This window comes from Gossypium hirsutum, chromosome A07, assembly GCF_007990345.1.
Source record: "Gossypium hirsutum isolate 1008001.06 chromosome A07, Gossypium_hirsutum_v2.1, whole genome shotgun sequence".
NCBI classification, from domain to species: domain Eukaryota; kingdom Viridiplantae; phylum Streptophyta; class Magnoliopsida; order Malvales; family Malvaceae; genus Gossypium; species Gossypium hirsutum.
This window is the reverse complement of record NC_053430.1, coordinates 5,830,188-5,855,956: the sequence shown is the minus strand read 5'-3', so window position 1 is coordinate 5,855,956 and position 25,769 is coordinate 5,830,188. Positions and strand designations below refer to the sequence as shown.

General features: G+C 34.0%; 4 protein-coding genes and 1 long non-coding RNA gene across 11 annotated transcripts; 3 read left to right on the top strand and 2 right to left on the bottom strand.

Moving 5' to 3' along the window:
• The first annotated feature begins 556 nt into the window (after window positions 1–556).
• Window positions 557–4,747, top strand: LOC107937995 (protein FRIGIDA). The gene is made up of 3 exons (XM_016871018.2): window positions 557–1,569; window positions 3,251–3,426; window positions 3,520–4,747. The coding sequence occupies exons 1-3, from the start codon at window positions 624–626 to the stop codon at window positions 4,591–4,593; spliced, it is 2,196 nt and encodes a 731-aa protein (XP_016726507.1). The 5' UTR covers window positions 557–623; the 3' UTR covers window positions 4,594–4,747.
• A 1,006-nt stretch (window positions 4,748–5,753) lies between these two features.
• Window positions 5,754–8,843, top strand: LOC107937991 (anaphase-promoting complex subunit cdc20). Of its 4 annotated transcripts, none has more exons than XM_016871012.2 (8): window positions 5,754–6,160; window positions 6,250–6,348; window positions 6,466–6,651; window positions 7,400–7,669; window positions 7,759–7,861; window positions 7,937–8,253; window positions 8,320–8,481; window positions 8,567–8,843. In XM_016871012.2, exons 1-8 carry the CDS (start codon window positions 6,071–6,073, stop codon window positions 8,708–8,710), a joined length of 1,371 nt encoding a protein of 456 aa, XP_016726501.2. In that variant the 5' UTR covers window positions 5,754–6,070; the 3' UTR covers window positions 8,711–8,843. The 4 variants fall into 4 exon arrangements, with proteins under 4 accessions (XP_016726501.2, XP_040973266.1, XP_016726502.1 ...); XM_041117332.1 differs by having other exon boundaries at window positions 5,755–6,160; window positions 6,273–6,348; XM_041117333.1 differs by having other exon boundaries at window positions 6,133–6,160; window positions 6,445–6,651.
• Window positions 8,266–12,485, bottom strand: LOC107937992 (superoxide dismutase [Fe], chloroplastic). Of its 4 annotated transcripts, none has more exons than XM_016871014.2 (10): window positions 12,153–12,485; window positions 12,005–12,048; window positions 11,686–11,760; window positions 10,750–10,938; window positions 10,502–10,673; window positions 10,293–10,411; window positions 9,786–9,812; window positions 9,649–9,672; window positions 9,275–9,532; window positions 8,266–8,758 (listed from the first exon to the last, which is right to left on the bottom strand). In XM_016871014.2, exons 1-9 carry the CDS (start codon window positions 12,205–12,207, stop codon window positions 9,308–9,310), a joined length of 930 nt encoding a protein of 309 aa, XP_016726503.2. In that variant the 5' UTR covers window positions 12,208–12,485; the 3' UTR covers window positions 8,266–8,758; window positions 9,275–9,307. The 4 variants fall into 4 exon arrangements, with proteins under 4 accessions (XP_016726503.2, XP_016726505.2, XP_040973268.1 ...); XM_016871016.2 differs by having other exon boundaries at window positions 8,266–8,698; window positions 12,153–12,384; XM_041117334.1 differs by lacking the exons at window positions 12,005–12,048; window positions 12,153–12,485 and adding an exon at window positions 11,858–11,934.
• Window positions 12,486–13,906: 1,421 nt separating this feature from the next.
• LOC107937988 (probable pterin-4-alpha-carbinolamine dehydratase, chloroplastic) lies at window positions 13,907–17,878 on the bottom strand. Its single transcript, XM_016871009.2, has 3 exons — window positions 17,365–17,878; window positions 14,264–14,456; window positions 13,907–14,178 (listed from the first exon to the last, which is right to left on the bottom strand). The coding sequence occupies exons 1-3, from the start codon at window positions 17,722–17,724 to the stop codon at window positions 14,087–14,089; spliced, it is 645 nt and encodes a 214-aa protein (XP_016726498.1). The 5' UTR covers window positions 17,725–17,878; the 3' UTR covers window positions 13,907–14,086.
• Window positions 17,879–21,398: 3,520 nt separating this feature from the next.
• On the top strand, window positions 21,399–22,401 carry LOC107938028 (uncharacterized). The gene is made up of 2 exons (XR_001694808.2): window positions 21,399–22,220; window positions 22,322–22,401. It is a non-coding gene; the product is annotated as an uncharacterized lncRNA (long non-coding RNA).
• Window positions 22,402–25,769: the final 3,368 nt, after the last annotated feature.

Here is a 25,769-nt window from a genome sequence, read left to right as displayed (position 1 = left end):
AATTTTAAATTTTTTGAATTTTTTGAATTTTTATAATTTATACTATTTCTTAAAATTTTGAATATCTTTTGAATTTTTTTCAAAAATTTAAGGTCTTTTAAAATATTTTAAGAATAGTTAAAGATGAATCAATGTGTTGTCTCCTTATTTCTCCACATGTTACCCCATACTTGTCTACATCAACAAATTCTTCAAAAAAATATGTGTTAATATAAGGACCAATCTGTATAATAGATTTAAAAAGAAGTTTATGGGTCAATATGAAAAACATTGTCAAGTTCAAGGGTCAATCTATATATTAAACCTTAAAAAAAATGGTATTAATTATAAGGATCGATTTGTATAACGGATACTAACCAATGTGATTCAGAAAAGAAAAAAAAAAAGGAATTAGGAAAGAAATGGGTTATTTTAAGGGTGAATCCATATATTAAACTTTTTTAAAAAACTAATTATCTACTTTTAAAATAATATTCCATCACTATTAAATTAACAAAATTTGACAAAGGATAACCTAAAATTCTATAAAGGATGAGTAACAACAAATTTTAACCCTAATTTTTATATTACAGGGTAAAACTATAAATAGAAAAGCCGCCGGGATTTTAGTTTGTGAAGTTGTAATGGCCAAACCTTCATTGCCTTCAATCAAACTCAGTTACACCGCCATCAAGCAAGATCCACTTGATTCCCCGCCGCCGTCCCTACCTCCCCGGTTACCGATTCCGCCGCCGTTAGCGGTGGTCAAAACCGAACCAGAACAGCAACAACGACAGCAAGAACAACTACAACTACAACTGCAAGAAAAAGAACAAGAAGAACGACAACCCCATTTATTAAAATTCATTGACGACCTCACCTCCTTCTCCACTGCAATCGAAGCTTTCAAATATAGATTCGACGAATTAACCAAACACCTCGATTTCATTAACCAAGCCATTGGCTCCAAATTCAATGAACAAAGCACTCAAATTGTACCCCAACCTTCTCCCAAATCAACGCAAAAAGTACCCCAAACAGTTTCTCCTTCGGTATCCTCGCTTTATGGAATTGGAAACCTTTGCGAAAGGATGCGTAGCAAAAGAGTACGTAAATATATTATTACCCATTTATCAGATATCCCAAAGCTTCGAGAAGAAGTCCCTGCGGCTCTAAAGCTTGCACCAGAACCAGCCCAATTGGTTTTAGATTGCATTGGGAGGTTCTTTCTATTAGGCAAAAAGGCTCAAATCAAGGTTCCTTATATACCTTTGGCAAGGCAAGCTTCTGTTTTGGTTTTGGAATTTTTCCTTTTGATGATGAGAGGTGAAGGTGGGTTTCTAATTGCTGCAAATGTTAAGGTAGAAGCACGGAAAAGAGCTGTTGAATGGCGAAAGAGGTTGATTGGAGAGGGTGGTTTGGATAAAGCCAATGAAACTGATGCAAAGGGTTTGTTGCTTTTTGTTGCTTGTTTTGGGATTCCCGAAGTGTTTAGTAATGAGGATTTGGGGGTTTTGTTTAAGTTGACTAAGCTCAGTGGCATCTCGGATGCAGTAAAGTGCTCTCCTTTTCTTCATGGGAAAATTCCAGGTAATTGCTTTTCAGGTTCCATTGATATGAATTGCTTATAAGTTTATGAATTTTTTTGGATGCTACCAATGTCATCATTAATATGGAGTGTCATTGTTCTTATATGGTAGTTAACACTGTTTAGATTAATCCGCTCAAGCTTGATAGAATGAAATTGAACTATTTGGGTTCACTTACACGATTTATATACTTGTTGAGGGGCTGACATTTTCAGAAGAAGTCTTTGAAGTTTGAAATGTTGTTCTTCAGGCAGTTGGCCGAACTTCCAACAATAGTAGCTCTTGTCCTGTGTCAGGGTCTTTGTCTTCTTTCCTTTTTTGTCTTTTTATTGTTGAAGGGGGCTAGACTCCTTCAGGGAAGTCTTAAAAGTGTCTCCACTGGGCAGTTGGCTGAACCCCCAACAATGGTAGGTGTTGTCCAGGTGTCAGGTTTTGTCTCCCTTCTTTGTCGAGAGCCCTGAAGGGTTTGCAAAGAGGAATGCCTTGGTTGGTGAAAATACGACTTACAAGGCTCTCGAGTGAGGTATCAGTATAGTGCGTAACATTAATTATGTAAATCACATGCACGGGGTACTTGAACCATCAACCTGAGGGATATATAGCTCAAGTGGTACCATTGTTGGGGATTCGGCCAACACTTCGATGATTTTTTCCAAAGAAGTTGGCCCCTCAACAGTAAATGGAGCCCCAACAATGATAGGTATTATCCCCGTGTTGGAGGAGGCAGACAAAACCTTGAGACGAGGACAGTACCTACCATTGTTGGGGATTTGATTGGCTGCCCAGCAGATGACACTTCGAACACTTCTCCCAAAGAAGTCGATCCCCTCAACAATACTCAAACTTGAGTTTGAGCTCAAGTTCCTTCCATGTACAATTTCATTATTCCTAAGAATTGTCTATCCTAGTTTCAAATTCTAACTATCCTTTTCATGATAATTACCCTTGTTTTCTTTGTGGTTAAAATCAGTTTAGGTAAGATTATGACCCTGTGGATTTTACAAACTTCACAAATTAGTTTCAAATTATATTGCTACTATGGTAAATACAAATAGGGAAATCAATATGGGTAGTTTCATTTACTATGTAACCTTATAACTATTCTCTAGCTCAAAAGTGGAATGCCTTAGAGAAGGTGGCTTACTAATGACAAGAACAGCACAAAAATGAAGAATAGCCTTTCTTGGTGTGCTTTAGAATCTGTTTTTGTCAATTAGTCAGCTCTGAGTCACCCTTTGATTTCATTATATTCCTGCCTGCCTGGAGATCAGTAATTAGTGTCTTTCTTATTTCAATCGTCTTGATTTAGGAGAAGGTGGCTTACTAATTGACAAGAACAGCACAAAAATGAAGAATAGCCTTTCTTGGTGTGCTTTAGAATCTGTTTTCGTCACTTAGTCAGCTCTGAGTCACCCTTTGATTTCATTATATTCCTGCCTGCCTGGAGATCGGTAATTAGTGTCTTTCTTATTTCAATCTCCTTGATTTAGGAGAGGTTTGTGATATCAAGTGAAAGTAGAAAAAAGAGTCACAAAGACTGTAATTAATCGTTTGAAAACATTGTTTCTGCCTCACTTTTTTAAGTGTCCATAACAAGAATTCTCACAGAAATCAGACAAATATTAATGGCGAACTAAATATAATTGCATCTGATTAACGTAAGACACTTTTGTATGCTACAGATATCATAGAGAGTATGGTGAAGAATGGGATGCCTTTCGAAGCTGTTGAGGTTGCTTCGATCTTTGGGCTTGAGGATAAATTCTCCTCTAAGACAATGTTGACTTCATTCTTGCAAGAGTCTACAAAAGCATTCGAGGGGGCAAAACAGGAAGCGAATAAGTCCCACGTGGTGCTGGTATGGTCCTTTTTAATCTCTTGTTCACACAAATGATCTTACATGTTTTCTCATCCTTAAACATTGCATTTACTGTATTATGGCCTTTCGCAGAAAAAGGTTAATGAAAAGCAATTAGATGCTCTAAAATCTATAGTCCATTATTCGGAAAATCGTAGTATTGATGCAACCGAGCTTCTTGGTTCATGGCAAATTAAAGAGAAGATAGTGACGTTGGAAGAAGAAATTGTTGAGCTAAAAAAAATTATTGAGGAGAAAAAAATGAAGAAAAGAAAACGGAAAGAAAAGGGATCATCAAGTACAGTTAAGAGCCAAGAAATGAAGCGATCACGGTTGGCAACCGAAGGGTCCCCTTTGCCAAAATCTGAAGCAAATCAGTTGTGTGAGCAACTGACCACTATTCTTTCCGAAGGCGATGGTTCGGTCCCTATTTCTAGTAATGCCAACAATTCTCCTGTTACCTCAGCTGCCCCACATGGATCAACCTGTTGTTTTCCCGAAAATGGGATAGCCCAGATGGGAAAGGCTAATGAAAAGCAATTAGATGCTCTTGAATCGATAGTCCAGTATCCGAAAAATCTTAGTAATGATGTAACGGAGCTTCTTGGTTCAATTCAATTTGAAAAGAAGATAGTCAAGTTGGAAGAAAGAGTTGCAGAGTTACATAAACGGCTTGAGGAGAAAAAAATAAAGCCAAACAGAAAACTGGATGAAATGGGATCATCGAGTACGGTTAAGAGCAAAGAAATGAAGCAATCACAATTTGCAACCAAAGGGTCCCCTTTGCCAAAATCTAATGTAAATCAGTCGCATGAGCAACCGTCTGCTATTCTTGCTGAAGGCATGAAGTTATATGATGGTTTGGTCCCTAATTCTTGTCATGCCAACGATTATCCTGTTGCCTCTGCTGCACCACATGGATCTACCAATTCTTTTCCGAAAACTGAGATGGACCAGATAGGAGGAACCACCAATGTACGAAGCGGCGGTATGAGTGGCAATGGTCTGGCATATACATGGCAACAAGGCTATGTTGCACAATCTACATCCAAGTGGTTTGCTGATTTATTTGGGTCATCACCATCTATAGAAGGCTTTGTTGGTCTGCCAGATAGAACTATTAGGACATTGGCAGATCTATATCGGTTTGCTGATTCTTTAGGGTAAAAAACAAGTCTCGTGTCAGTAGATCTCACAGGACCGGCACGTTGTCGATTGTCACCCTTGCTATATGATTGCCTAGTTGTGCAGTTCACTTTTACTTTCATAGATGGTTTCTATGGGTATGATCTCAATGAAGGCATTTTCTCTCTGTTTGATAGCCATTCTATTCAGTTACTGCCTTTTCCACTTGCTTGAATGTCAATTAGATGGGTTTGGATTGGTTAGATTGATTCCGGTTTGATCAATTTAGATGGTTTCAATTTGAGTTTTAAAGGTCTGTTTCAATTTTGGGTTTTTTTTTTTTTGGAATTACAATAATAGGGCTAAATCCGAACAACTAACGCGACTAGAATTCAGGCCACACTTTAAGCGGTGAATACTCTTGACCGTCATCGTCATGCTATTACATGGGGTTCCAAGTTTGGGTATTTTTAGGTTGAAGTTATTTCAAGTTCGAATTATTTGTATTTTTTAATTGGGCCATTTCAGGCTTGATTCTCAAATTCATATTATTTTGGATATTTATTTGAGTCATTTTAGTTTTTGGTCTTTCCGGATTGAAGTTATATATGATTTGAGTCTTTTATAATTAGATTGAATTAAGTTGAGTTTGAATTTGAAACTGATTCTAAGTTTTGGTCAAAATTGACAAATCTAATTATAAGACACTAACATAAACATAATTAAGTACAATCATAATACAAAAATGTTATGAAGTACAATCTTAATACAAAAATGTTATGAACAAGACAAGAATTCAATTCAAGTGCAAGAATATTAAAGGGTAAATGTCAAAATCAGTCCTTAAACTTTTATATAATGTGCAATATAATACCTCTGCAAAGAAAATATCTAATTTGATACATGGATTATATTCTGCGAAGTATCAGTGTACCCCGAAGCTTTAAAATCGTTTTAATAAATAATTCCATGTGTCGTTATAAGGTATATGATTGATTTTGGGTTTTGAATATGATTTTTACAGGTTAATTAAATTATTTGATATTTTCATCTTATTTCTATTTTTAAGCAGTAAACAAAATTTCAAAAAGAAACTTTAAACAGAAAAAAGTACATATCAGTTGAAAATTGAAGAGTAAATTATATTCAAAACTCAAAACCAATCATTTAATGTCACGTATTTTTTATTCGGTATGAGACAAAGTTATTTTTATACATATACCACATTGCACATTAAATGAAAGTTTAGGGGTAAACTGTGACGTTAACCCATTATCAACAAATTCAAACCTATTTTCGACCCAAACCTTTGAACCATATCAACGGTTCTTCCTTTTGGCGGGATTCAGAGAAAGGTTCAAAAGCCTTGTTGCGTTTCTTACTTACTTTTGCAGTAATTCCATTTTCCTCTATTTTCCGCAAATTACTGCAAACTTCAAGGGTTTGCAGTAATTTTATTTTCCTCCATTCTCTTACTTTCTTTCTTCTCCACAATTGTGTTTCTTGGAAACCCTTGAAAATGGATCAAAGCGATAAGCTGAGACTCCTTCAATCTTATTGGTATTCTCCAAGAAGACTCCATGACAGTCCCACTCGATACCATTTTCCGGTACAAATGAATTTCATCTTTTTTTTTGGGGGGGGTTTTCTCCATTGAATGTTCTGCAAGTTTCTTGAATTCATTTGTTCTTCATTAAGGGGGATCGGTTTTTACCCAACAGAAGTTTGATGGATCTTGATAGAGCTCACACTCTGTTGACCAACAAAACCACCGACTTCAAATCTTCGAAATGCGATGTACGTTTTTCACCATTCCTTTGTGTTTCTGAAAATGAAATTTATTGATTTAGAAATGGCAAAAATCTGAAGATGAAAACTTATGGTTTTTTTTAGTTTTCTCTTCATTGATGGCAGGAAGTGTATCAACAGAAACTGATTGAGAGTCAGTCTTTAAATTCTGAAGGGAAAAGGATTATGGTTTTCAAAGGAAGCTCAAAATCCAGCACAAAATCCATTCGTTTCGTTGATGAGTTGAGACAAGAAATGGCTACCATATCGGATAACAAGAGCAAACAGGCTCCATATCGGTCCATCCCCAAGGTTTTTCCTAGAGCTTCTATATGTAGCACAAAACCCCTTATTTTTTTCCCGAAATCTTCATTTTTCCTAGAGCTTCTATATGTAGCACGTCTGACACGTATAAGGAGTATCATCCTGAATACCTAGAAAAACAATCAAGTTCATATTTTTCAATCTATGGGCTATCTTTTAACTTTAGGAGTAACTTTCTCTCTCTCTCAGTAAACTTGTCACATTTTAACTTTTAGTGGTTCAAAATTTTCAACTTTTGACATCTTATTCTTTAAAATTTATTATAGATTAAAAAAATTGAAAAAATATATTATAAAAACTTTCAATGTAGTTTTTAGATATGTTTTTACAAAAAATAGTGAAAGTTCAAAAAATTTGACTCCAAAAATAGTGGAAGTTCAAAAAATTTGACTCCAAAATTATCAGCTGTGACATTTTTATCATTTTGTTTGTTTCCCTAGAGTAGAATGGAGTAAGCTCCAATGTTGGGATTCATAAAAGTTGATGGTTGGGCTGGTTTTCATGAAAAGATGATTCTTTCATGAAATGATCTATGTTGCTTAGGCTCTTTAGAACTCGTGTGTGACAACTGACACATTCAAATATGTATATGAAGTTTGATCCACCAATTAATGGGGAAAAAAGGCACCCGTATGGAACACATCTGTATTTGAAAAGAACCTTTGAGTACCGATGACGTAGGAAATGATGGGACTGATCTTATACCATTCGTTGTTCGATCCGGTGTGTGGTGCAGGCAGAAATGATAGTTTTGGATGCACCGGGGCTTTTGGATGACTACTATGTGAACATCATGAGTTGGGGCAAAAACAACGTTCTAGCTGTTGGTTTGGGCCCAACACTGTACTTATGGAACTCAGTAGACCAGAGGATACACAAGTTGTTCCATGTTCGTGAAGAGGACAACTGGCCTACAAGCATAACCTGGTCCGAGGAAGCCCGAACTCTAGCTGTTGGATATACATGCTCCAACCTACAGCTCTGGGATGCTGAATCTTCGAAACTTGTCTCCTCTCTCTTTCTCTATTCATTTACCGTATCAGAGCTCTTAGAAGGTTGCTTCAAAGCATTCATCATGTATCTGTTTACCTGCAGATTAGGAGCCTTCAAGGTCATAGTGAAAGGATAACATCCACCGCATGGAACGGCCACATTTTAACATCGGGAAGCCGGGACAAGTCCATTATCAATCATGACAGTAGATATTCTAACTATCAAACTAGATATTTGAACAGTTTGTAAAAATATCCATCATACATGATCTTATTTGCAGTTAGAGCACGGAATCATTTAGCCTCCAGCATAAAAAAGCACTCCGATGAGGTGTGCGGTTTGAAATGGTCGAATGAAGGTGATAGGTTGGCAAGTGGAGGCAGTGAAAAGCAGTTATACATATGGGAAGCTTCCAAAATGAGTTCATCGAAGTTTCTCCATCTATTCACAGATCATTGCGCCGCAGTCAAGGCCCTTGCTTGGTGCCCATATCAGCATAATGTTCTTGCATCTGGAGGAGGCTGGAATGATAGGTGTATTAGGATATGGAATACACAGAAAGGAATCTGCATTCACAGTATTGAAACCAAAGCACAGGTAAAATCCATCTGCATTATTCGGTTTTTTTATTCAACTATTAGTAATTTTCTGTAAAATGAGCAGATTTCTGGGCTGGAATGGAACAGACATCACAAGGAGATATTGAGTAGCCATGGATACAGTACAGGGGAGGATCAAAACAAACTATGCCTCTGGAAGTACCCTTCGATGACAAAAGTGGGGGAGTTTGGGAACCATGAGCCCAGAATTATCAACCTATGCCAGGTTTTTAACTATTCAAACTTTTAAGAATCCAGTAGGAAATTTGTATGAAAAGAAATTTGAAGTTTCTTGTATTTTCCTGTTGTAGAGCCCTGATGGAGTAACTGTTGTATCGGCTGTGGCAGATGAGACTCTTCGGTTTTGGGATGTTTTTGGACCCCCTATGACTGGAACTTCAATGGCATCGGATCTTCAAGGTCTTTTCTCTTCAAGGAATTCTCTGATAAGATAGTAACAGCATCGGAGCAACAGTTCAAAACATGCTGGTATGTAAATTATCCTGTTAATATATAGATATAATCAAACGGCATGCTTAACATTTTTACAATCAAGCAAGCAATGAAACTCTAGTATTTTGACTGATACCAATACATCCTCAAGCATATGAAAAAACATCTGGAAAATACGGTGAATACCTGAAACTGAATGTCAAAATACAGTCATGTGGAAAAGATGCATGATCAATGCCAATGTACGACACCAAACACAACAAATCTAATGATCAAGATAAAAATGTAATAAACATGACATGACATTTCAAACACATGACATGTTCAATTTAACATATTTGTGTTTAGGATTTCGGCACACTGGTGATTGAACATGGCTGACCTAAAAAAATTACGCAGGAATTTCACAAAAATGGCAGTACTTTATTGAAACATCACTTGATTTTCTACATCAGGGTTTAGCTATCCAGTATAGATACAAAAAAAAAAAAAAAGGATTTCTATTCTGTTGGCCGCACAAACTAACCTCGATATAAATTTCGAGCGTATTATAAAGACTTACTCACATGGAATCCTAATACCATTGTTGTATGTTAAATTCATTCAGCCTCTGAATCATCATTGTCATTATCTACGTACATCTCTAAATCATCATCATCATCTTCTTCATTAGTCGGTTTGCCCTCTTCTTCTTCTTTTCTCCTCCTCTCTTCCTCCATTTCCCTCTCGGCAGCTCGAGCCTTTGCTTTTTCAAGTCTAGTATTAACTGTTTCCCAAGATACAAGCTTCTCCATGAACACTGATATATAATCTGGTCGTTGATTCTGCCAGTAGAAAAGATTTACGAAGTTTTACTCACTTGACAACATTACATTAGAAACCAACAAATAAATTCTTCATCGGACAAGTCCAAGCAATTAAAAACTAATGAAAATGTTACCTGAAAGTCAAGGTAATAAGCATGCTGTTAACATAGAGCATATCACACCAATAAAATTAGTCTTTAGTTAATCGAAGAATTTGGAAATAATTTAAAAATCGAATCAGTAGGGAAAAGTAAAATTAAACATGTAGTACCTCCCAGACATCAATAGTAAGGAGTGGCTGTAGAAAAGAAACAGATGATAATGTTAGATGCATTGAACTAACAAATATAATAGCCTCCCCAGATTGCTTTCTATATTAGCTAATATACGGTAAAAGTACCATTGAGGCCCTTGTACTAAGAATTGGATTGCATTTTGCCCCCTCTACTCAAAAAATAAGCAAATTAGTCCCTGCACGTTAAATCAAAGAGTAAACTGGTCCTTTTGTTAAAAATTTCATCAATTTTTATTGTTTGTTCTTGTACGTCAGCATAAGATGCATGTGGCAATCACACCAGCTTTTAACAGTATAAATGGATGAAATTTTAATAGAAATGACCGATGTCCTCTTTGATCTAACGTACAAAGACTAATTTGCCCATTTTTTGAGTAAATGAGGCAAAATGCAATCTGACTTCTAACCATGGTACTTTTACCGCTAATATACATACATATACAGTTGTAACATGAATTATGAGTGTAGAGCAAGGATACTCACAAAGTAGTCCCAAACAAGGGGATTCATAGCATTTGGACTTTTCACTATTACAAGCTTTTTATCCTTCTCTGATGGCCAAGGATTTACTGCATTTTCCACATCAAGCCTATTTGCTTTGTCTGCATCAACGCATTACGGTCCAAATTACGTTAAGAACTAGAGAATTTTAATGGAAATAAGTAAAGATGCCATTCTAAGTAGTCACCTACATGCAAGCCAAGCCCAGCCAGAACCAAACTGAGTAGCTGCAGCGGACTTAAACTCTTCAATGAATCGTTCAAATGAACCAAAATCTCTTTCGATCAGATCTAGAAGATCCCCAGATGGCTTTCCTCCACCACCTGGTTTCATTGATTCCCAGAAAAAATCATGGTTCCAGGCCTGCAAACGGGTTATAAAACTTAAAAAGAAAAACATAATATGAAATTTGAGATTCACTAATGCTTATGGCATAAACCTGTGCAGCATTATTGAATGCAGGGAGTATATCACCCTTATTGTATGTAACAATGATAATGTCTTCCAAAGACAACCCTTCTAGATCTGTTCCTACAACTTGCTTGTTTAGGTTCTCCACATAGGTTCTGTGATGTTTTCCCCAATGATACTCCAGGGTTTCTCGGCTCATATGAGGTTCCAATGCATTCTGAGAATATGAAGAAATAACAAAATTTTTAACATTCTTTGCATTATTCTTTTCATATTTGAATTGGAGTTGGGAAATGAACATTGACAAATGTTCTAGATGCCTCTAAACAAAGTAGCAGATAATGTCTCCAGCAGGCAGTAACAAGTTAGCAATGGGGTCCTTTTTTGTATTTTGAGATTGCAACCAAAAAGAAAGTTCCAATAAAAACAATATTTGTTGATACATGATGGAGGAGATGGTGGTGGACAGTTCACCTGGCAGATAGAGAACCATAGGTGGTCAAGTATGGTGGTAAAGAGGAAGAAGCAGAAAGTATCAGTCGAGAGAGTGAGGGAGCAAGAGAGAATATAGTGAGTGTCTTGGCTGGTTCCGGGCCTCCGAGGCCTTATAAGGAGTGTTGTCAGCCCCTTCTCGAGGTTACACGTATCTTTATGCTAATGGTTCCATACTATTTGGTTTAACCGACCTATTGATGTTCCTCATCCTAGGTGAAGGCTACCCTATCAGGATAATAAGTAAACGCAGTGTACGGCTGTAGGCAAGCCACCTTTGTCAGGGGTATGGTCCCCGGACATGTGCTTGTCTAACTCTAGGCCCGTGAGGTAGGGGATCCAAGTTCTTGGTTGGTGGGATCTAGTTTTCACTGTTGGCCTAAACTTTAAGGGGGTTTAGCGAGTTCTTCGAGTGCTCGCGAGTGCGGGTATAACAATATTAATAAAAAGTAAAAAGTTTTGAGATTTTTACCAAGGGATATGGAGGTGCCTTCAACTCATATGTTGCCGTTATAACATTTGAAGCAGCCTTCCTCACAAAACGTCTCTGTAAACAAACAAACAGCGTCTTTGGCTAAGAATGAGACCATGGGGGGAAAACAAATGACGTATAACTAATGCATCTCTTTCAAAAAACTAGAAACCTCTTTTATCATTGAAACATTTCATCGAACATGAAGGATACATCACTCCACATTCCATTTTCACAACTCAAAACTTCACTAAACAGAAAACAAAAGAAAGGAAATACAGTATAAAGAAATAGGGAAAGCAATGAAGCAAAGCAAAACCTGGGGTTTTACACATGGGTAGCTACGAGTGGGTAGGCGAAACCCTGCTTTTTAGCAAGTTCCAAGATTAGTTAACATTAACAGAGGAAGATTGTTAATAGAGAAAGAAGCGGATAACGATGGTGGGAAAGTAGTAGGACCGACTAACCTAGCGAAGGAATTGTGAAGGTTAATGACGTAACCATGGAAGTAGTTGCCGCCATTCTTCGAATGAGTTTCGTCGGGTTTCTTTTATTTTTAAGGAAAACTCATACAATGTAACTAGAGAAGAGCGAAGCGAGATAAGAAAGCTTGAAAGTTTAACTGCGATATCAGCAGTCTATCACGACCGCCACGTCACGTGGTGTTTCGGACATGCTTTGTCTGGTTGTACATCCACTACTTTGAAGAGCAGGACGTAGTTGTACTAAATTTATATGGTACTGCCTAACAAAATTCCATTCAATTCAAAAAACAATTTAAAATTTTCAACTTTCAAAGTAATCGAAAAGAGAAATTCAGTTTTTTTAATTAACTTAAATTAATAATTTAATTTTTTTAATTAGAGTAATACTTCAGTTTTATAACTTGAATAATTTAAAAAATAAATCGATAAAATTCAACTTTCAAATTAATTGAAGGGAGTTATTCAGTTTTTTTTAATTAATTTAAATTAATAATTAATTTTTCAAATTAGAATCATACTTGAATTTTACAACTTAAATAATTTAAGTAATTTAAAAAATAAATTAATGTAAATATCTCTTGAGTCCCTAATAATTTCACAACGTGCTATTATTTTATTTATCATACTTATTATATATGCTATCTAATTTATGTTTTTTTAATTTAGAATTTAGTCATATCGTAAACAAGATTTCAATATAGTTAGTTTAATTTGTTTTAATTCAACCTTAACAAACTTATTCGACAGGACTTGAATTCAAGTCACTCAAATCAATTCGAAAATAATTTAAATCGAGTTAGAATGGTAAAATACTACTCACCAATTCAACTAAGTCAAACTTTACTATACTACCAATATGTATGATTGGAAATGGATTGGATCTGTCGGACCAAAAATTGATTGGTATATTAATCAAGACAAAAAACTGAAAGTCGGAAAAAAAAATCAACTATTGAACTAGTTGAATAAATTTTATAAAACTATTAATATATATTTTTTATTTTTTTATAATTTTCATAATTATATAATTATTTATTTAATTACTATTAAATAGTCAATTGAACCGGTCCAACTAAAACCTCTTATTAATATAAACCAAATGGAATTATTAACAAAAATTTGGAATTAAATTGAATAGGCATAATTACTTATTTGGCCCTCTAACTTTATAAAAAAAATATTTTACCTCTTCTATTTAATTTTTCACTTTTTTAGTCTCGAAATTATATTTTTTGTCAAGTCACCTCAAAATAAATGAAAATTTTAATTTATATTAACTTTATTGATGTGACATCTATGTAGTAGTTCACGTGTATGCCATGTTAGTAATTAATTAATCTTTAAAAATTTAAAATAAAAAAAATATTTTTTTATACTTTTAATAATTTTAATAAATTTTAGTTTTTTTTTAATTTCTAAATTTTAAAAAATTAATTAATTCTTAACGTGATATCCACTTACATGCCATGTTAATGAAATTAATAGACTTAAATTTTTCCATTCATTTTGAGGTAACCTAACAAATAAGATAAGTTTTAAAAGAAGTGAAATTTTAAATGAATCGTTAAAATGACTTTTTTTGATGTAAAGTTAGAGGGTCAAATAAGAAATTATGTCAATCCAATATTACTATTGAATTCTGATTTTGGTTTTTCCAGGTTTTTTGTTACCTTTGACTACACATTTTGATAGAATCACCATTTTATTGTTAAAAAATGATGTTACTAATAAAGATGTAAAATCAACAAATAATTCCATATACAAAGGCTTAGAAGGATAAAAAAGGAGTGTATATGTCAAAAAATGTTTGAATCTTTCATCAAGAGCATTGAAGTTCCCTGAGTCTTATGACTTCCATGGTTTTTATCGGATATGCTCCGATAACTTCCCGGGAAAAAGAAAATCAGTGTTCCGATTTATGCCCAAATCCGTTTACGAGGCGCAAGATCCGATGTTTTTATTTCATCTATCTTGGCAGCTACAATGAAATCATTCATGCTCAACCCTCCTGCAATTCAAGCAAACAATAAGTTAACTTCAATTGCTAGAAGGTAATTAAAGGAGAGACAGTAAGTCGGGGAGTTCGGTTTTACCAATCGAAGCAGTCCACAGTTCAGCTCGGACTTGATTCGGTCCTTCCAAATGGAGGCTCGGGAAATGATCGGTAGCTTCCGTAGCCTTATAAATCCGATTGATGAGTTCAACTCCGGATTTGAAATCTCGTAATTTCCATGAACACTGCAGTTTAAGTCCACCTTCTTCATCTAACAGCCTCCATCCAACAACCTACGAGCAAAAACATTCCTATTTTTCAACACCGATACAAACAACTAAAGATGCTTATACAAGATGTTACCATTAGCATCTTCCCGTCGTCTTCCCCAAATTAAAAACTTGCTTTAAAACGACGTGATATCGATCACCTGAGAAATTTCTTTTCCTTCAAATAAATCGGAGTTTTCAAGCAACTAATATACAACTTCATAACATGAGTTTTCGATCCGGATTTGTATATAGCTATACAAACAACTAAAGATGCTTATACAAGATGTTACCATTAGCATCTTTCCATCGTCTTCCCCGAATTAAAAAACTTGCTTTAGAACGATGTAAGATTGATCACCGGAGAAATTTCTTTTCCTACAAATAAATCGGAGTTTTCAAGCAACTACTATAAAACTTTATAACATGAGTTTTCGATCCGGATTTGTATATAGCTATACAATAACTAAAGATGCTTATACAAGATGTTACCATTAGCATCTTTCCCGGATTAAAACGATGCATGATCGATCACTGGAGAAATTTCTTTTCCTTTCACTACATCAGAGTTTTCGAGCAACTAATATACGACTTTATAACACAAGTTTTCGATCCGGACTTGTATATAGCTAAACAAACAACTAAAGATGCTAATACAAGATGTTAACATTAACATCTTTCAATCGTCTTCCCCGGATTAAGAAAACTAGCTTTACAACGATGTATGATCGATCACCGGAGAAATTTCTTTTCCTTTCACTAAATCAGAGTTTTCGAGCAACAAATATACGACTTACTAGCACAAGTTTTCGATCCGGATTTGTATATTAGCATCTTTAACAAGATGCTTATACAAGTTTCCGGTCCGGATTTGCTTTAATGGATGCAATGTTCGATCTCGGTCGAAAACTGTTTAAACGGAATATTAGACTCTAGGAGGAGATTTGCAGCACTAGAGAAACATGTTATAAGCCATGAATTTCCTTTTTACTAAATCAAAAGTCTTCAAGCTACTAATATAAGACATGAATTAAGGTTTTCTAAGAGCTTTTCTAGGATCATAAGATTGCATAGGGTAAAAACACCTCTTCTGTATCTCTCAGTTTCAATATTGAGCAAATATATCCCTTTAAAAAAAATTAAAGCAATTTAATCATTGTCAATTTAAAAAATGAGTAACTAAAGACAATTAATTACAACAATTAATGTTTTCCCTCGATTGTACAATATTTTAATTGATATATTAACACATTAAACTCTCAACATTTACATATTCTATTAATTCGGTCCTAATCCATAAAATTATCTGAAAAAAGTATAAAATTTTTAAATATATAAAAAATTCAAAAAGAATATTTAAAAAAAGGTTAGCTACAAAAATATATAGAAATAGACAGAAAACTTTGAAGATTAAATTTGTTATTATATCAATCAAAATTATGTAAAATTAGAGAAAATCATTAATATTGTGATTAATTGTCTCACTTTTAAGATTGATAGGAATTAAATTGCTTCAACATTTTTTAGAGGGATCGAAATTGAGAGTGACTAGATTGCATAGCAGAATTTTGACATTATGAAACATGAAAATAAGAAACATAAAAGCTCTTATGAATTTGTTTGTTTCACTGAAAACAGCTTAGTAAAATAATTTCTGAAAATTTGATTGATTTTCTAGAAACCTTGATAGTTTTTGGCGTTTAAATGATTCTGCGTAAAATATTTTTTGTTTTTTGGATAAATTTTCTTAAAATCATTTTCTAAAAATTGTTCTTAGTAAAACAAATACAACATAAATATATTTGTTACTAAATGTTAAAATAGCATCTCCTTTTGACAATAAAAAATTTTATTTTATAATAACTAATACCATATATAACTTTAAAAATAAACAATGTCTAATTAAAACTTAATTTAAATTAATATATATTACATATACGAGAGTGGATAGTGACACACTAGAGTTGGAAAGGATAATTAAAGCTAGCATGATTTAAATAAATACTTATTTTTATATAATTAAAATATTTATATTCTATATTACAAAACATTTATTATTAAATATTTATAAATTGTAACATATATTTATTACTAAAATATTAATATTAATATTTTTCAATAATAATTAAGAATATTATTTAAAATTTAAAATTACTATCCTCAAGTTTTATTATTAAAATTAAATTATAATATTAAATAATTTATTGAAGTGTTGAATTATTTAGTAAATATAAATAATTAAATATGTATGTTTAATAATATTGAACAGATTTTAATAATTTTAAATATATTTTTTAAATTTATTAATATGATAATATTAAATTTGATTTAAGTTAATTTTTATATAAAATAAAATTACTCATAAATGAGTTTTTTTTTGAAAAAGAACTTGTGTTTTTTAAAATGGTAAATTAATTTGTAAAAGATTTATTAACTTATAAATTATTTTTCAAAAAATTAGAAAAACACATTTTTCATAAGCCATTTTGAGTGAAACAAACTCGGTTTAAATTTCAAATTCTAAATCAGATTGCTGCTAATAAAGAAGAGAACACTTAGAGCTAAAGCATGAACAAAGCTTACAACAAAAACTAAGTAAAAAAATCAACGTTGAAATATACCATAACTCTCTATACTTTTCACAAATATAATATTTGGTATTTTTATTTTTATTTCTAAGAATTTAATTCTCTAAGTATAACAAAATAGTTTTAATAATATTAATATTAACCTAAATTTGAAAATTTGAAAATTTGAAAAATAGTAAAATTAAATTACTAGAAATAAAAGTATAGGACTGATTTCCAAATTTACGAAGAGTTAAGAAACTTATTATACATTTTTACCAAAAAAACAATTCAATCCCATTGACCTCAATTCAGAACATGATAATGAAAAGCATTTGAAAAGAGGGTAAATTGCAAAAAGTCACCTTCTTCATTAGAGCCTTAGCTTCATCCACCGACAAGGGAGGCTGTAAAGGAGAAATAGGAGAGCAATCTTGCTTAGCAAGAGAGAGAGCTGATGCATTAGGGATAAGAATCTTATGCTCTGTGTCGACGTTTCCCAACACTTTCTCAGCAAATCCACTAGCTATCTCTGCTGGGAAAGGGTCACGTGCCCCGAAATCACCCATAAAGTCAGGACCTAAAGCTCGAGTTCTGAGGGAGACTCGACTCTGATTCTGACTCTGAGTGGTTGGGTAAGGAAAAGCAGTTACTGGGCGATGGCGTGGAGAAGAGAAAGGCGGAAAGGGAAGGCTGAAGGAAAGCTGTGCGGCGGCGGAGGCCATCGGAAATTGACTTTCAGCCTGTAAGACTGTTTGTGGCGCAGGCTTATCCGGTCGTTCAAACTGATTGCCAACCAATCAGTGTGTTAGTGGCTAGTTGCGCGTTATAATTGTGTCCCTGGCTCTTTTTCTTTAAATTTATGGGTAAAATATATAAAAGGCGATTAAATTTTAAATATTTAATAAGTTTGTATATTAATTTTAAAATATTTAAATAAAATAGTCACTAAATTATTTGAAAGTTTTACTTTAAATAATTGTTCATGAGTTAAATTATTCGTCCAAGCTTGAAAGCCTACCTAAAAATTGTGAGGTTTTGGGCAAAATACGAGGCTTAAAGAATAGACTTGAATAAAATTTAAGACCCGCTTTCTATAAGGGTCCAGCCTTGGGCAAGATTTTTTTGCCTGATCTTGACCTGATCCAGCTCGAATATATTATGCTATAAATAATATCATATTAATTATATATGTTAAATAATATTTTTATATATTTATATTAAATCACTAACTAAATAACAATTAAAACTCATTATTCAAAACCTAAAATAAAAAAACTTATCCAACTAAATACCCTAACTCAAATTATAAAATTTTAAAAATCATATTTAATACAATAAAATATTTATTTACTTTTGTTAATATTATAAAACATTTATTATTTTTATGGAACCGCTTTTTTAATATAAATACTTTTTAATGTATTTTTAATGTGTTAGAATTTTTTTATTTTAGCTTTTTTTAGAACATTTAGTGTAACATATTTTTTTAAATTTTATTTTTAAATAAAAACTTATATAAAAAAATCAAATATGGATGGATCAGGTTAGGCCCGAATTTACTTTTCTTAAACTGGGCCAAGCTTGGGCAAAAAAGTAAGTCCATTTTTCGTGTCGAACCTTGGCTTGGAAATTTGGTCTAGATGCCTTGCATGAACCTGACCCGACTTGACCCATGAGCATCTCTATTGGGCTGTTCAAATCGTTGTTGTATGGCATTTTCTATTCGCACCACCTGCATCAACCGAAAGTTTTCATTCCTCTTCTCTTCTACGGTTAAGTTTTTTTCTACGAAACAACTTTAAACTTCACAAATTTGAAAACCAAAACTCAAACAACTTTTTTCTTCAATCTCCAACACTAACCAAAAATGAAAATAATCGAATAGTTAAGAGATCATTTTGTAACTTTTTATAGTCAGGTGACTAAAAAAGAAATTTACTAATAGTTAGGTGACTACTACTGTAATTTACCATTTTTATATCATATTATAATTATTTCTTATTATTTTTGTTGGTTTTTAATATTATCATATTTGATATTATCGTGAGGTTGGGGACTGCGACCCACTCTTTTCCTTTTTCTTTTTTTTTTTGTTCGTTTGTGACTACCATTTTCTGATTTTTTTTCAATTAATATTTTAAGTAAAAATAGTGGAAAGCATATTTAATAAGTTCGAGTATGAGAGTTAAATATTAAATAAATACAACATATTTTATAAATATAAAAATAATGTTTAATATAATTATAATGATATTGTTATAACAACAAAGTTAATAGAAAGCATTTGGGTAGATTATGGGATGGTTCATATTGTATACAATATGGAGAGTCACATAAGGTGAAAGTTTAGAGTACGTAAAGAAGTTCGTTGAAAGTTTTTGTATGGTGATTGTATATTAAGTAGTTAAATTGTTATGTCCCTTGCTTTGGTGCTCAACGAAGGTATTTGTAAAGGGAGGTTAACTTGGCATAAGTCCCAATCATCTCCATAAGAACAGATGATAGAGTAGTAGGTTGTCAGTTAAGAACGTTGATGGAGTCGATATGAGGTGACTAGATATATATAGAGATGTTAGGCTCGGGAAGTGATGGATTGATGAGTGTTGATAGGTGCTATTCCTTATATTTTTTTTTTGAGGATTGCATAGCCCACTTTATATGATATGATGCTCGGTGAGGTTGGGCTTCGCCAAAAATTTTATCTTCAGGTGTTGGATGATGTAGATCAGGTGAGGTTGATTTTATATTAGTGTCTTAATAACTGTGTTTGGCCCTGAAAAGATTCTTTTTATTTCTTTCTTGTATATTTATTGTCCTTCAGGGTATATTCTTGAGCAAACTCATAAAGTTAAACTCAAAAAAACTCGTTCTAGGCTTGCAACTCTTTATATTGTTGAATTATAAGCTTGAAATCTTTTCTCACTCATGAGTCTTGACAATATCTTTTATCGTGATGATTCTCAATGTATTAGAAGAAAATTGGAAGTGCATGCTTGTTTCTTCATCGTTGAAAATGTAGAAAGGATGGATGATAAGCTTTTACAATACTCTTGGTGTCCAGAATTGCCTTGGTGTTGATAATGGATGGCTTTTTGGTATTCTTATTCTTGACGATGATAGCTCCTTAAGAGTAGAGGCATAGTTTTTTTGTTTGTTTCCACCGACGACGCCAATTATTTTAACATTTAAGTTGTACAAAATATTTGGATAGATTATAGTGATAGTTCACGTTGTATATATGATGTGAAAAATCACTAAAGATGGAGGTTATATAAAGAACTTGAGAAGAAAGCTTTTGCAAAGTGATCATATAATAACCGACTTACTTAGTATGTTCCGTTTACTTTGATGTTGGAGGAAAGCATTTATAGAGAGAGGTTGTGTAACAATTCAATTTTTATTGGTGTCGAAAAATTTGAATTAAGTTGAATTTAATGAATTAAATTATTAAAAAATTATAATAGAATAATTATGTGTAAAATACAGAGTTGAGAGGTCGAATTTGTGAGTGAGATTGAATTAAATCGATAGTACAAGGATTAAGCTGCTAAAATGTGAAAAATGAAAAGATTTTGATTTAAGCTTTATGACTGTCCTTGCTTGGTAATTAAACATGCCCTTGGAATTAATTACTCCATTATAATAGTATGATAGTGGGATTTAATGGTTTTCTTTCATCATTTGAGAAAAGAAAAATTGTACATGTATGAATATTGATGGATTAATGGCTTAAATAATTTAGTTAAACTACTAAATTTTATACATATATTAATATATATATTGCCGTGAGCGGAACTGTGGCGAAGTTAGGGATGTTTTTTGTCCAATTAAATTATATATTTTTACGATAGTAAAAATATAATTTTATTATTTTAATAATCTATATTTTTATAATTTTTAAATGATCAAACTAAATTTTTATCATTTTTTGAAGACTAAAATGTAATTTTATCATTATTAATTTAAAATTTTATAAATTATAAAGGATTTAAATTAAAATTTCACCATTTTAGGAGGATCATGGTCCCTAGATCTCCACTACATTTCGCCACTAAATGGAAGAGAGAACAAGAAAGAAAATTCAATTTTTCTTCGTATGGACATAAATTCCAAGATAAACAATACATTTTCTTCGAAATTTTTATGGAATCTTAATTATCAAAACTTAGGGTGGGTTTGGATGGACGATTGGGTGCGGTGCGGTGCGTTTAGCTTACTTTTTGTCTCACGCTACAGTATCGCTACAGTATCGCTACAGTATCTAATCTCACCGCCACCGCTTTTTTTATACTAACCGCAGGTAAACGCACCGCCCATCCAAACTCACCCTTAGTCCACAAGTGTTTTTTTTTTTTTTGAATAATATGACTGGGCTCACAATAAAAGAATAAAACAATACCCAAATAAACTTTTGGGCTCAAGTTCGTCTGCCCATAAGAGCAAAACAAAACAAAGAAATGAACGTACCTATTACCTAACCCATAACTAAAAACAAAGAATGACAGACAGCAAAGAAATAAAATAAATAGATGGAAAACAAAATGAAATCAAAGAAAATCTCCCAGTCACATCAGCCAGCCTGGCCATTTATTATTTTGCTCGTCCTTTCATTTCCCAACAGCCACGCATTAATGGATAGCCATTCCAAAAGATATCCAAATCTTGCTATCCTGAACTGCTCCCTACTCCGTGTCCTTTCATCTTCAATCCGGAGGTTCTCTCCATCTCCCCTCTGGTTCTGCTATACTGTGGATCATCGTTTCCCCTCCCAGGTATGTGTCTCCCTTCTCACTAACGCTGCTTTTGCTAGATTGTGGGCTTGAATGTTCTTTGTTTTATGAATAAACTTGAAAATAACTTCTTTTACCCTGAATTTCCTGCTTTGTATGTCATAAATAATCGCTCCAAGAACCGATTTATCCATTTCCATCCTTTGGCATTTTTGAATGACTGTTTTCAAATCCCCTTCTATCGTTGCTTTTGTTAACCCCATTTCTATTACTAACTTCATGGCGTCTAATCCTGCGAGGGCTTTTGCTACGAACGGGGTGGGAATATCCTCATGTATAACTGTCTTTGAGGCTTTTAAATCTCCCATCTGGTCTCAAACGACTATACCTGAGGCAGATCTAGCATTCTTCTATCAAAGGCTGCGTCAAACTGAGCTATGATGCCCTCCGTCGCCCCGGTATAACTGATTCCCCTTTTGGTATAAAAGGTAGGTATTTTCATTCGGATCCCATCCAGTTCTGCTATGTAACTACTTACTTTCCTTGCTAACTCCCTAACTGGAATAATCTTCTTTTCATGTACTAAAAGATTTCGGGTACTCCATATGCACCATAACGCACAGCAAAAGAACCGGCATTGATCTATTGTACCCCTTTCAAGAACCCAGGTTAGCCATTCCCAAAAACTTTGATTACCATGAATTCTGGTCCAAGAGAGATTGATGAGGTTCCATATTTCACTGATTGCAGGACAAAGACAAAAGATATGGCTACTGTCTTCCTCTTCAAGTCTGCACCGAGGACACCAAGCGTACTTTGTTACTTTCTTAGATCTTAGATTAACTAGTAAATGAATATAGTTCCAGGAAATTCGCCAGACCAGTATCTTTATTTTACCTGGTATCTGTAAATCCTATAATTTCTAATAGAAATTTCTTGTTTCGGGTTGTAAAAGATAAACATTAGGATTCAAGCTAGCATTATGTAATGGTTTATAGGCGCTTCTGACTGAGAACTCCCCTGAATGCTTCTCTCTCCACACCTGAAAGTCAGCATGAATATTCAGGATTTTCGACGCTATGTCCGGCTGAAAGGTATTGTTGATTAGCATCAATCCATTGTTTTATTCTGTCCTCAATGCTTGAAAAGATTCTTTTTTCCTTCTCCCAACTAAAGTTGGCGGCCCTAAATACCTTTCAAATTCATTAGAGCTACGAATTCTGAATTGGGTGACCACCATCTGCCTGACTTCTTCAGATAAATTACTGCTAAAAAATACTGTCGATTTGTCAAAATTTTCGCACTGACCTGAGTTATTTCTATACTCTCGCAAGATCTGCTTAAGTGCGCTTACACCTTTGCTTGATGCTTCTTCAAACAGTAAGCAATCATCAGCAAACAATAGATGAGACACCCTAGGGCCACTTCTGCTGGTTTTGACACCTTTTATAACCCCTTCCCCAGTAGCCATTCGCATTAGACCCGATAGGCCCTCCCCACATATCAAGAATAAAAAAGGGCTTAATGGGTCTTCTTGCCTAAGTCCCCTTGTTGGATAGAAATTGTCTCCTTTAATGCCATTAAACACTATTGAATAGGAGACACTAGAGATGCATTTCATAATTGAATCAATCCATTTTTGAGCGAAACCCATTTTATTCATGATTTCTTGGAGAAAGTTCCATTCTATTTTGTCATAGGCTTTACTCATGTCTAACTTGATTGCCATAAATCTCTTCTTCCCCCCTCTTCTATTTCATCGAATGTAATATTTCATAGGCCACTAATGCATTATCTGTTATGAGTCTTCTTGGTACAAATGCACTATGTGCTTCATCAATACATTTGTCAATGACTCTAAATTTATTTGCAATCACCTTCACCACAATTTTGTAAAGAACATTACATAGACTAATTGGCCGAAAATGAGTCAAATGAGAAGGATTAGAGATCTTCGGGATCAGCACAATCTGTGTAGCATTAACAGAACTAACCTCCATCTCACCGTTCAGAACTAACCTAACATCTTTGGTAAAAAAGGGCTGAAAATCCATCTTCCCCTAGTGCCTTGGTGGACCCCATCTCAAATAAAGCTCCTCGAATTTCCTCCTTGTCGTAAGGCGCTAAGAGTTTACTGCTGACTTCATCAAAGATACAACATTTAATACCCGCAAAAGTGTGATCATTAAAAATAGTCCTCCCTGTTGTAAATAAATTCTCAAAATCTACCCATGCAACGTCCTCCATTTCCCGAGTGTCTTTCATAAACTCCTTATTGTTATATTGCAGCTTCTTAATCCGATTCTTCCCCCTCCTTTGTTTGCATGGCTGTGAAAAAAAGTTGTGTTCCTATCGCCAAGTTGTAGCCAATTCAACCGAGCCCTCTATTCCCAGTAATATTCTTTCTTTTCAATTTCAAAGTTTAGCTGAATTTTTGTGTCAACCAAGTCAGCTAAATTTCTTTCCTCCGTTTCAGCATTGACTAATTCTGATAATTTCTTTGTTAACATCTCTTTCTTCCAGTTTCTGCTCATTCGTATCGTCCTTGCCCACATTTTGAACCCTATTCTCAAAACCTCAAGCTTTTGCCAAAGATCACTTACTGCCATTTCCTAAAGGTTTTTAACTTCTTCATAAAAAGAATCTTCTAGCGTCCATCATGCTTCGAATTTAAAATTACCCTTTCTTCTCATGACCTCTTCTTTACAAGCCTCAATCAATAGGGGGCAATGATCAGAAAAAGAATTAACCAGATGTTGGACTACCACTTCGGGAAACAAAGCCATCCAACTTGCAATAGCAACCCCTCTATCCAGTTGTTCTCGTATGTTTGTCTCAGGAAGATTTTCCCTCTCCCAAGTAAACCACCTTATCGAAAAACCCACATCATTTAGATGACATTCCTCTAGCATTTTCGAAACAAATTCATCCTTCTCTCTTCTTTTGGTAAGCCTCCCTGTTTCTCGCAACCATACAAAATTTCGTTGAAATCCCCACAAACAAACCAATGGATATCTTCCTCGTGACTTAGAGTTTTCAATACAGCCCAAGAGTCTTCTCTGTCTCGGACATAAGGGGTACTATAAAAGCCCGTAAGATGCCAATTTCTACTGATTTCTGCGTCATCCACTATCACATCAATATGCCTCTTGGAAAAACTTTTGAGAATTATTGTGATATCATTTTTCCATGCCATACACAAGCCTCCTCTTGTTCCCTCTGAATCAACTTCAATTCATTTGCAAAACCACAACTTCTTCGAACTCTCTCCATTTGTAAACTACAAAGTTTAGTCTCCATAAAGAAGACTAGTTGGGGATTGTAAGTCTTTAGCGAATGCCGAAGTCTTCTGATTGTTCGAGGTTTCCCCAAACTTCAAACATTCCAACTTAGAATTTTCATTGCATCCGGCTGGCTTGCCTCCTAACAGTCGCTGGTAATATTAAATTGCTTTCCTCCACTTTCCTGTTACTGGATAGCACCATACTATAATCATTATTTTCTACGAAATTATCATATTCAATTCTGGATCTTTTCTTCCCCTCCTCTTCGATTAGTGGTGGGTCCTCCAAATCATGCTCTATAGTGTCATACATCTGTTTTGACAATACACCCGTCACCCTTTGAATAGAACCGGATGATCCCCCTACTAAATTTGTAACATCCCAAAATAGAGCCTAAACAGAATAGTGGTTGCAAAACCACAAATTCGAGTTAGAAAAATTTATTTTATTATTATTTTGAGGTTCATGGTATGATTGCATGATTGTGTGAAAAATTCGTGATGAAATTTTATGCATAAAGTGCTTAAGTTGAGGTTAGGGACTAAATCGAATAATTTGGAAAACTTGCATTCTAGAAGTTTTTGGTATGAAATTACTTTAGAATATTAATTAGGAGGGTTTAAATAACAATTTGACTAATTTTAAGTTCATGGACAAAAATTAGGACATGAAAGGAATTTTTGAAAGTTTAGTAAGGAGGGGTAATTTGGTCATTTGGATATTAAATGAATTAAAAAGGGGAAAATTAACACA

Bases quoted from the DNA above. Each gene is read 5' to 3' on its own strand.
- LOC107937995 (XM_016871018.2), top strand. From the start codon at position 624: ATGGCCAAACCTTCATTGCCTTCAATCAAACTCAGTTACACCGCCATC. The intron at 1,570-3,250 runs GTAATTGCTTTT...TGTATGCTACAG, and splicing joins TCTTCATGGGAAAATTCCAG to ATATCATAGAGAGTATGGTG. The intron at 3,427-3,519 runs GTATGGTCCTTT...GGCCTTTCGCAG, and splicing joins ATAAGTCCCACGTGGTGCTG to AAAAAGGTTAATGAAAAGCA.
- LOC107937988 (XM_016871009.2), bottom strand. From the start codon at position 17,724: ATGGCCTCCGCCGCCGCACAGCTTTCCTTCAGCCTTCCCTTTCCGCCT. The intron at 14,457-17,364 runs GTGACTTTTTGC...TTTTGCTCGTAG, and splicing joins CTAAGGCTCTAATGAAGAAG to GTTGTTGGATGGAGGCTGTT. The intron at 14,179-14,263 runs GTAAAACCGAAC...CTTGAATTGCAG, and splicing joins ACTGTGGACTGCTTCGATTG to GAGGGTTGAGCATGAATGAT.
- LOC107937991 (XM_016871012.2), top strand. From the start codon at position 6,071: ATGGATCAAAGCGATAAGCTGAGACTCCTTCAATCTTATTGGTATTCT. The intron at 7,862-7,936 runs GTAGATATTCTA...TCTTATTTGCAG, and splicing joins GTCCATTATCAATCATGACA to TTAGAGCACGGAATCATTTA. The intron at 8,482-8,566 runs GTTTTTAACTAT...TTCCTGTTGTAG, and splicing joins GAATTATCAACCTATGCCAG to AGCCCTGATGGAGTAACTGT.
- LOC107937992 (XM_016871014.2), bottom strand. From the start codon at position 12,207: ATGGCGGCAACTACTTCCATGGTTACGTCATTAACCTTCACAATTCCT. The intron at 10,412-10,501 runs GTAGGTGACTAC...GCGTTGATGCAG, and splicing joins TGGCTGGGCTTGGCTTGCAT to ACAAAGCAAATAGGCTTGAT. The intron at 9,813-10,292 runs GTGAGTATCCTT...TCTTTTCTACAG, and splicing joins CCCTTGTTTGGGACTACTTT to CCACTCCTTACTATTGATGT.